The sequence below is a fragment of the Littorina saxatilis genome, linkage group LG12 (assembly GCF_037325665.1).
Source record: "Littorina saxatilis isolate snail1 linkage group LG12, US_GU_Lsax_2.0, whole genome shotgun sequence".
Taxonomy (NCBI): domain Eukaryota; kingdom Metazoa; phylum Mollusca; class Gastropoda; order Littorinimorpha; family Littorinidae; genus Littorina; species Littorina saxatilis.
The window spans coordinates 18,112,301-18,122,905 of NC_090256.1; the positions used below are offsets into that span (position 1 = coordinate 18,112,301).

General features: G+C 44.4%; 1 protein-coding gene across 1 annotated transcript; it reads right to left on the reverse strand.

Annotated features, from left to right (window-relative positions):
* Positions 1 to 2,251: 2,251 nt before the first annotated feature.
* On the reverse strand, positions 2,252 to 10,117 carry LOC138981412 (uncharacterized). The gene is made up of 6 exons (XM_070354328.1): positions 9,985 to 10,117; positions 5,817 to 7,033; positions 4,930 to 5,125; positions 4,622 to 4,717; positions 3,452 to 4,103; positions 2,252 to 2,874 (listed from the first exon to the last, which is right to left on the reverse strand). Exons 2-6 carry the CDS (start codon positions 7,012 to 7,014, stop codon positions 2,482 to 2,484), a joined length of 2,535 nt encoding a protein of 844 aa, XP_070210429.1. The 5' UTR covers positions 7,015 to 7,033; positions 9,985 to 10,117; the 3' UTR covers positions 2,252 to 2,481.
* Positions 10,118 to 10,605: the final 488 nt, after the last annotated feature.

The following is a 10,605-nucleotide window of genomic DNA, read 5'->3' on the forward strand; positions in this document are numbered from 1 at the left end:
CAAGCGTGAATTGCAACGTAAGTGTGCGTGAATGACAAATGACTGTGCTTGGTCTACTAAGTGCACAAGCGTGAATTGCAACGTAAGTGTGCGTAAATGGCAAATGAATGTGCTTGGGCTACTAAGTCCATAAGCGTCAACTGCGACGTAAATGACAAATGGATGTGCTTGGGCTACTAAGTCCATAAGCGTCAACTGCAACGTAAATGGCAAATGGATGTGCTTTGGCTACTAAGTCCATAATCGTGAACTGCAACGTAAATGGCAAAGTGAATGTGCTTGAGCTACAAGGTGGTATAACATGTGAATTGCAGTGAGAATGTGCTTGAGCAACAACGGGGATAAGATTGAATCTTAATGTGAACTATCGTACGCGAAGAAGACATGCGAGAAAATGTGTTAACCAAACAAAACCTGCAATAAGAAAACAGTCAACCTTTGTGTCATTTTTGCGAAAAGCGAAATTCGTGTTAAAGCGTGCGTGCCCGGTGATAGCTGTCAGCTACAAGCACAGTTGCCCGAAAAAAGACTGTGTCTTGCTTTCTGTTAAACAAAACAGAAAGCTTTGTGCTGTAAAAGTGATGTGCAGGTGCGTTCCTCGCGAAATAGCTTTTGCTTTGAACAGGTGAAATTAACGTGCGAAGCTGCTCGAAAGACAAAAACCGCTCGAAAAGATCAATGGAAAGTCGCACTTTGCCATCTCAAAACAACAAAGCCAAATGAATTATGAGAGGTAGTGGGATGCAAACACGCCTTAACATGAAGAAAAATCGAAAGAAAACGACTGACAAAAATAGTTGATTGCGGCTTACTTGAAAGAGATTTGTAGTTAATGTTATTATACATGTTGCAAGGTGTTGCTTTTATGTGCCGAGCTTGTGTGTGTGTGTGTGTGTGTGTGTGTGTTTGTGTGTGTGTGTGTGTGTGTGTGTGTGTGTGTGTGCGTGGGAGGGGTGATTATGGTGGCCTAGGGCGGAGGATACAAGTTGAGGATTAAACAGAAAACCCAAAGACATATGAATGAAATTCATCAGTGCCGTCTCAAGGAGTGTTAACAACTTGCACACGAAACCGGCACGGTTGGCCTAGTGGTAAGGCGTCCGCCCCGTGATCGGGAGGTCGTGGGTTCGAACCCCGGCCGGGTCATACCTAAGACTTTAAAATTGGCAATCTAGTGGCTGCTCCGCCTGGCGTCTGGCATTATGGGGTTAGTGCTAGGACTTGTTAGTCCGGTGTCAGAATAATGTGACTGGGTGAGACATGAAGCCTGTGCTGCGACTTCTGTCTTGTGTGTGGCGCACGTTATATATCAAAGCAGCACCGCCCTGATATGGCCCTTCGTGGTCGGCTGGGCGTTAAGCAAACAAACAAACAAACAAACAAACAAACTTGCACACGTGTGCTGTGCAGCCAGAGACAGCAGAACTTCACAAGCAAAACATGTACTCCTGTTTCAAATGTCTATAGTAATAATGTGACCATTGTTATCTTTTTCAGTCTGCACGAAGCTTATACGCAAGTTGCCAGACAGCATGACAACCTAAACCGATGTGTTTTGAAATCAACCAGACTAAACCAAACAAACATTTAATGAACACACAATTAAAATTAAATTAAAAAAAGTACTGGACAATACAGAAAAAAACAACGCCTATAAATGACGTGCATACATGTTATATAGCGCACGGTGAAAGTTGAATGGGAAAAAAACGATACATATCAGAAGTCGAAGCGGATTGATTCTGTTCGCTAAATTGCAAATCGAAAAAGTACACCACTATACAGCTTCTGGCTCAAATGTCTTTTACTGCAACGGGACACATTAGTATAAAACCAAGAAGCATGTGAAGGAGGGGATAGGGGGAATTGGGAGGGGGGGGGGGGGGTGGGGGTGGAGCGACAAACTTCAATGTGTAGTCAATAATTCGGGCAGAAAAAGGCAACAAACAAACACAAATTAAGGAAATGAAAGAGTAGGAGCGAGAGACTGCGGAGCAAGAAAATAAGGAAATTTAACATTTTTAATCTTTGAATGCAAAGGTAGAATTTGGTGAAAACTACAGCCGGCATTGCATTTTTTCCGCGTTCTACCTTGCGTGGCTGGCACGTACAGAGAACAACATAAGAACTGTTTGCTTATACAATCTGTCTGGACGTCGAAATGATATGAGACAACAACAACAACAACAACAACAACAACAACAACAACAACAACAAAACTCACAAAAACACCAGTAACATATGTAGGAAGTCGACTCGAAAATGTTTGAAAATAATAACAGACAAAAAAGAGGCAGAATATAACCGTTTATGAAAAAAATGCAAAAAAGAACACACACACACACACAAACACGCACAACAACAACAACAACAACAACAACAACAACAACAAAACCACACACACATAAAAACACACACAAAAACACAGTATAAATATGTAGAAAGTCGACACTGACACACACTCTTGGAAAGGCTTTCAGCTCAGGTAGCAGCGATGGCGATTTTGAAAACAGCGTTGCCAAACATCGGTTGAAAATCGCGTTGCTGTCGCTCCGTTTCCACCAGCCATTGCTGCATCCTCCTGTCGGTCTTAGGCCAACCTGCTCCTCCTCCTCCTTCTCCTCCTTCTCCTCCTCCTCCGCCTCTCGACAAAAGTCCTGCCTTTCTCTCAAATTCTGCCTGCTTCTTTGACATCTTCTCCCGCTCTTCGTGACGGTGCAGGAAAGTGTTGTGCATGATGACATTGTGTTGGGTCAAGGCCAGCGTTGGCCCGCGGTCAAGGCCGCGACCTTGAGCACGCGTGACCTTGTCTTCTTCAAGGACGTAGGTCTTGACCTGGGGCAGAGGGGTTCGCACGGCGTCACCTGGCGGCACCTGTTGACAGGACAGGTATGTATTTGAGTGTGAGCGGGGGAAAAAAGTGGGAAATGTTTTCGAAAGAGGGATTATTACTTTAGAGTGGGGGACAAATGCAGTACGTGGGGGTATCCTTGTGGGACACTTTTGTTTCCCAAACTGTACCCCGGGGGACACAATAGTGACACCAAATGTTTCACCGGGGAACACCCCCCCCCTTCCCCGCCCCCAAACCTTGCCAGGCGGACACTTTCAGGTGGGGGTCAGAACAAGGTGTTACAGGTGTTAGTGCGGTGCTTCCATTCTGTGTTCAAGTGGACAGGTGTTGTTATTCAATACAAAAGCCTGGTCGAATTTGTAATGCATATCAAGCTGATTTGCACATGGAAGAAAGTAACTTTAACATAATTTCCACCGTTCAAATATGAAGCGAACAGACAAAACACAAGAACAAAGAAATAGCACAAAAAGTCAATCTCCCTTCTGACAACCCCCCTCCCCCCCCCCCCCGACACACACACACACAAACGCGCACTTCCACCACAAGCCCCCCCCTCCCCCAAAACACACACACAAAAACACAGGTTATACTTACATAGGTCAAGTCGTCAACAGAATCAGGTAACCTGCTGTAGAGAGTACAGTCATACCCCTGATCTTCATCTGACATTTTAGATTCCCCTTCTTCTTCCAGATCGCATTTTGTTTTCCTTTCTCCAGGGCCGGCCTTCCAACTTTCCATTGCAAGGTCTGTCATTTCTCTCGAGTTAGGGCCCAATTGTCCGAGTTTGTTGTCCCGACTTCTGAGACCATGGTCCATTCGTCCGAGTTTGTTGTCCCAACACTTTGGTTCACAGTCATTTTGTCCCAGTTTGTTGTCCCGATTTCCATGATCATTGTCCGTTTGTCCGAGTTTGTTGCCCCACTTATTTCGACCATGGTCCGCTTGTCCGAGTTTGTTGTCCCGAATTCTGGGATAACTGTCGCCATGTACTGTTTTGTGGTCCCAATCTGCAGCACTGTGGTTAGCCGGGGACAGTTTTTGGTCACGATTTTGAGATGTATTGTCAATAGTAATTACTTTAGTGTCTGTAACTTCCGGTTTCACGTGCTGATGTGCACGCGTGTTTTCCAGGCCAATGTCAGGGTAAGTCTCCAGCTTGTCGTGGCGAGAGTCTCTGACAGCGTTCAAAGGGTGACAGTTTTGTCTGGAATTGTTGGGTGGATGGGGAAGTAGCTCCACGTACCTACGCCAGGATAGAAAGAATAACAAGTGTCATTGTCGAGGGGAAACAAATCGAAAGGAGAGGTGGGGTGGGTCAAATGAGAAAAGTAACCCTTCTGGTTTAAATCCTACAGACGAAAGATGAAGTAGTGTTATAATTAATATGACAGACCTTTTTTTTAAATATAAAAATTCAGTCTAAGCTGATAGGAAGTCTTAAATAGGGGGTAAATGTACAGCAATAGGTAATGGAGGACTTTGGTTCAAACGGTGTTTTATTTAACAATGTATAGATCTACAACACATGATGAAAAACAATGACGTACTTTCAGTATTTAATAAGAGGTAACGTAACGTGACTGTATTTGCATATTGAAAGAAACAAACATTCCCTCTTAAAAAATGACTATACGAGTCTCAAAATCGGCGTACATGTGTAGGTTCAGGGGGAGGGAGGTGGGAGTGGGAATAGAGGGTGATCTTGGGTATTTCGCACTGTCCGTTCTACCAGGGACACGATAAAACAAAAATCCCGCTGACCTGGCGTGTTGAGTAGGATGACGACTTTGTGTCGTCACTGTGCCCCCAAGTCTTATGACGTAGTCTTCCTCCACTTGCGTGTTTTCCTTCGCTGACCTGGAGGCATACAGAAACAGCATTTAACAGAGGGCAGAGAGAGAGAGAGAGAGAGAGAGAGAGAGAGAGAGAGAGAGAGAGAAAGAGACAGACAGACAGACAGACAGACAGACAGACAGACAGACAGACAGACAGACAGACAGAAAAACAGACAGGCTTGTATGTTTACAACGTATCTTAGTGTACCAGCCAAAGATCAAGCCGTATCTCACTTGATCTGGTTCATCTTGAGCCGACGTTTGAACATCTCCAGGGAGGATGGGAACTTGCTGGGGTTCTTGTTGTCATGGCGATGAGGTGACAGCGGGGTGTGCAGACAGTGGGAGGGAGAGTGGAGGGCACTGCCTCTGACCTCCCCCACCACCTCAACCCCTCGCGACGTCTGTCTCGGGCTGTCACCCGAGGAACCTGTTTGATATAAACAATGGCAGATGACAATAAAGTAACTATGAATACAATGGAGCCCCGATTTCAGACCCCCTCCCTTTTAAAATCCCTGATGTTTTTTGTTTTAAAAATTTCTTGTTCATAACCTCTGTACGTTTACCCCATTTTAAGATTTGCTGCTTCTTAAGGCCTACTTTTCTCAAACTGTTGTAGGACTTGAAGGGGGGTGGGGGGGGGGGGGGGTCTACTGTACTGTTTTGTTGAGTGTGTTGTTTAACACAAAATGATACAATTTGCCACCAATGTCTCATTTATTGGGTCAAACCTCGAGGTTAAATATCCAAGATCAGTATTCAAAATTCAAGGAAGTTGTTGCAAGCTACCGAAATTTGCAGACAATAGAGACCCATCGCAGTGTGTTGAAATGGCACAAACTCGCAATGAAAATACTGATAGTGGGAGGATAACACTCGTCAGGTGAGGGCGTTAAACATTATTCAGAAACTCACCTAAAACACTAATAGTGGGATTATAACTCTAGTCATGTGAGGGCGTTAAACTTCATTGAAACACTCACACACAAAAATGACAGTGGGAGGATAGCACTCGTCATGTGAGGGCGTTACACTTAATAAGGACACTCACCCGACGACTGATAGTGGGAAGATAACACTCGCAATGTAAGGGCGTTAAACTTCATTCAGACACTCACCCGAAGACTGATAGTGGGAGGAACACTCGTCAGCCCTCAGTTTGACGCTTTTAGGGCGTGGCCCACGACGTTCCTGACCCAAGGGCAGTCTGACCCGCTTGTGAGGCTCCGCCCCCGGGGGTGGGGCAGGGGCGAGAGAGGCGTGGAGGTACCTCGCTGCCCTGGTGTAGTTCAATCTTTGAGGACGCTTTGCTGAAGAATGGGGATCAGGAGGAGACGGCGGGTGTCTGCCATGAGCAAGTTGTTGTCCCTTTTGTCTGTGGATTTCGTGGGAGTTCGGTTCCCCTGAAGTTTCTTTGGAACTGGCCTCCTTAGGAATATCTTTGTCGTGCTTGATGTCGATGAAACCATCGGCTCCTGCACTGTTAGCTGACTGAGGGGTGGCCTGGTGGTGTAAATCCGACGGTACCTGGTGCACAAATGTCCGTGATTGGGTTTTAGATGACCTTGAGGTCGGTTTGCCAGATGGACTGTCAAACGGAATCTTACCCTCCTGTCCTCTACCTGGTCTGGTAGTTCCAGGACCTCGAACGTTCTCACCTAGGTGTGTAGTCTGCTGGGCGTTAACCAGACGAGGAGAACTGCCGGCAGTCTGGATGAAAGCCTGGTGAGGGGCCTGGCGAAACCCGCGAGCAGGCGTGCGTGGAAACGGTGGAGAGTCCCGCTGAGGGGGAAGTTTCTCCGAACTGACCAGCATGGTAGGACGCTCTGCACTAGCCTCGTCCTGAAGATTGGCGTTAGAGTTCAGGTTCGTCAGAGTGATCTTCTCCCATCCTTTCTGGGCGTGAAGCGTTTGCTCGAAGCCTTTTCTTTCTCCAGCAGGAGCAGCATTAGGAGCTGAAGAACCTAAACCACCTGTAGCTTTCTCCTTGCTGAGATCGTACACCACGACTCTCACTCCAGCCACTGTACTACAGTGACCTTCATCCGCAGACTCTGCTTGAAAACCGTGGATCAAGTGGCGCGAAGAAGGTCCTTCAGATGTCCGTCCAGTGATGACGTCGTGTTGGTCATGAATTGTCTCCTCCTTCTGCCGGGCCAGCTGCACAACTTTGTCTCTCAGGTCCTCCGTCCGACGACCTCGATGGAGCAGCCTTTTCTTGCTCTGCTCGAAAGCCCGTATGTGATGCGGTTTGGGACTTCTGGGGCTGGGGGGAAGGGGTGGGGGCTGGGGTGCCCGGGCTCCCGCTCGGATCATGCTGTTATCTCTCCAGCTGCTGAAAAATCAGATACACGTCGTGTGAGAGCATGTAGTCTAATACAGCAGGAACTGTTGCATCTCCCTTGCCGATTTGTAGATAATTTGTGTACAATGAAACAAGACAAATGCTCGAAAATGTTAATTGGGAATGCTTCGAAAGAGATTGATCGATCGATCGATAGATTGATAGATGGATGGATAGATAGATAGATAGATAGATAGATCGATAGATAGATAGACAGACATAGAGACAGACAGACAGACAGATAGACATATATATACCGGTATATGTATCTCTGCTGACTTTCAATTGTTTCTTTCACAATTTCTGATGTTTTATATATCGCCGGCGCACGAAGGAAAGGAGATAAACGCGCAAAACACTGGAGACCTTCTAAAAATAGTAACGTGCAGTGACCTTCTAAAAATAGTAACGTAGTAACGGGAATATGGATTGACGCCACACGGAGGAAGGGAGATAATTGCGGCTGAAAACACTGGAGAAGATAAGGAAGAGTTACTGGTAGTGGATCCCGACAACAACAACAACAAACAACAAACAAGTCGCGTAAGGCGAAAATACAACATTTAGTCAAGTAGCTGTCGAACTCACAGAATGAAACTGAACGCAATGCAACGCAGCAAGACCGTATACTCGTAGCATCGCCAGTCCACCGCGCACGGCAAAGGCAGTGAAATTGACAAGAAGAGCGGGGTAGTACTTGCGCTGAGAAGGATAGCACGCTTTTCTGTACCTCTCTTTGTTTTAACTTTCTGAGCGTGTTTTTAATCCAAACATATCATATCTATATGTTTTTGGAATCAGGAACCGACAAAGAATCAGATGAAAGTGTTTTTAACTTGATTTGGACAATTTAATGTTGATAATAATTTTTATATATTTAATTTTCAGAGCTTGTTTTTAATCCAAATATAACATATTTATATGTTTTTGGAATCAGCAAATGATGAAAAATAAGATGAACGTAAATTTGGATTGTTTTAGAAAAATATAAAATGTTTTACAATTTTCAGATTTTTAATGACCAAAGTCATTAATTAATTTTTAAGCCACCAAGCTGAAATGCAATACCGAAGTCCGGCCTTTGTCGAAGATTGCTTGGCCAAAATTTCAATCAATTTGATTGAAAAATGAGGGCGTGACAGTGCCGCCTCAACTTTTACAAAAAGCCGGATATGACGTCATCAAAGGTATTTATCAAAAAAAGGGAAAAAATGTTCGGGGATATCAATCCCAGGAACTTTCATGTCAAATTTCATAAAGATCGGTCCAGTAGTTTGGTTTGAATCGCTCTACACACACGCACACACACACACACACACACACACACACACACACACACACACACACACACACACACACACACACACACACACACACACACACACACACACACACACATACACCACGACCCTCGTTTCGATTCCCCCTCGATGATAACACATTTAGTCAAAACTTGACTAAATGTAAAAACAACAAAAAATCGGTTCAGCGCGCACAGAGAGCACGTGTTGAAATATCTCATCGATGAGGTTGTGTCCGGGGTGTAGCTGAATACGGTGTCCAAATTTGAAAAAGATCCACCGAGAACTTTGGCCGTGCATCGCGAACAGACAGACAGACAGACAGACAGACAGACAGACAGACAGACACTAGTCGTATATATATATATATAGATATATTGATAAATAGATAGATAGCTAGCTATAGATAGATAGATAGATAGATAGATAGATAGATAGATAGATAGATAGATAGATAGATAGATAGATAGATAAATAGACAAATAGATAGATAGATAGAAAGAAAGAATGAAGCTACCAAGCAAGCGAGGTTGGCTGGTTATTTAAAAAAAAAAATCTGTCAACCTTCTTGGCTATTCGGGCCCGATTCAATGTTGTTTCCTTTCTCAGTTGCACGACGGTCTCCGTGTTTGAAACCAATTACATGTCGGTAAGCAAGCGAGGAGGAAAGAGACAAGATAGCAAGCAATAGCAACCCATCAAACGAATAATGGAGCAACTCAGTCTTACCCGTCCGACATGGCTGCATCTCTAACCACACTAAACTATACACATAACAAATGTCTTCGTTTAAGACTATCGTAGTACCAACAGCTTGGCACCGTGCTTCAGGCAGATTAACAGTTGGCATGAATGTGTTCGGGCGTAACGCTGGGTTAATCCGAGCTGTTCATTAAAGCTTATTGCGAGCACTCGGTTTTGCTTTGACCCCAAAGGTGTTTATCCCGAATGAAGGAAGGCACGACTATTCATTTCAGCCAAAGAGAGTTAAACAAGGCAAAGGGTGCTACGCAATAAATATGTCGCTGACCACACTGATCTTTCGCTGGAAGGAGAAGGCTATGCTATGCTGATTGTTGTTTCTTTTGTACTGAACATTGTGATTTCAGAAAATGTGGCTGGGTAGGAATCGCTCTTTGTCGTTTCTTACCATAAAAAAGGGGGAAGAAGGGAAGGGACAAAGCGGACAGAAAAATGGGGTGGGGAGGGGGCAGCTCAGGGGGTAGAAGAATGTTCGGTTAGAAATTCATTAATCCTTATTACAAACAATACTTAAAATTCAACTGTAGTCTTTTTTCAAAACATCGTTCTATATGATTGTAGATATAATACATGTGTATCCTTGTGCCAACTATTATGAATTTCTGATGTATGATGTTGCTGTTAAACCGTTTCCTAGAACTCCAATATGGTGGATGTTTCCATAGCAACGGCAGTCTATTTCCATTAGTATTCACAATTGTTTCATTTATTTGTATAAGTAACTTCAATAACTACCCAGAAAACTAGGTTATTCCTTGTATTCTCCAAGTTTAATTGTACTGCATCACATTGCTTTAAGCCTGTGTCATAGACTTAAAAACAAAGTCAAAAATCAACTTCGATTCAAAATGAAAGTGACATAAAGAAAATTAGACCTACCAACTTTGGACATGAAGCAGCCAGACTCTCCACAATAATCCATGACAATTCTGGCCGAGACATCAGCCGTAAGCGGCTGGTGCCTGGCCGACAAATAGAGAATACCCGTTCCACACAACAACTATTATACTTCTGTCTCGACTAAACCGCCGGGTAGCAATAAACAACTCAAAAGACTGGGTAGCGACGAACAACATAAAACACAGTAAGGGGTGTAATATTACCGTTGGGGTAAGTAGATCTTGGTAGCAACCGACACCTTGAATATCCAATGCTCAAGGAGTTTCAACAAGCAACACGAGCTCTTTCTCTGTCTCTTTAGCTTCCCCACTCAAAGCCTCGAATTGTAATAAAGCCCTTTTATAAGCTTAATAGGGTGGGAGGTAATTCAGTTGGTATTTGATTTGTCTGCGTTGTGGTCTTGTCACCCGATATCTTTCCGCAAATTGCTGGCACCTACTCCAGAAAGATTTGACAAAGAGACAAAAGCGGGTGAGGCATCCACCTGCAACGTCTGTGATTACTTTGTCGAGATCTTGCTTACAGGTGTACGCGTTTTGGAATCCTTTGCCAGCGGCGCTATTGTTTCTGCTATTGTGTTTTGATTCCAAGTGCTGGATA

Excerpts from the sequence above, each read along its gene's own strand:
- LOC138981412 (XM_070354328.1), bottom strand. The coding sequence starts at position 7,014 with ATGATCCGAGCGGGAGCCCGGGCACCCCAGCCCCCACCCCTTCCCCCC. Across the intron at positions 5,126-5,816 it reads CTCCCACTATCAGTCTTCGG|GTTCCTCGGGTGACAGCCCG; the intron begins GTGAGTGTCTGA and ends TATATCAAACAG. Across the intron at positions 4,718-4,929 it reads CTCAAGATGAACCAGATCAA|GTCAGCGAAGGAAAACACGC; the intron begins GTGAGATACGGC and ends GTATGCCTCCAG.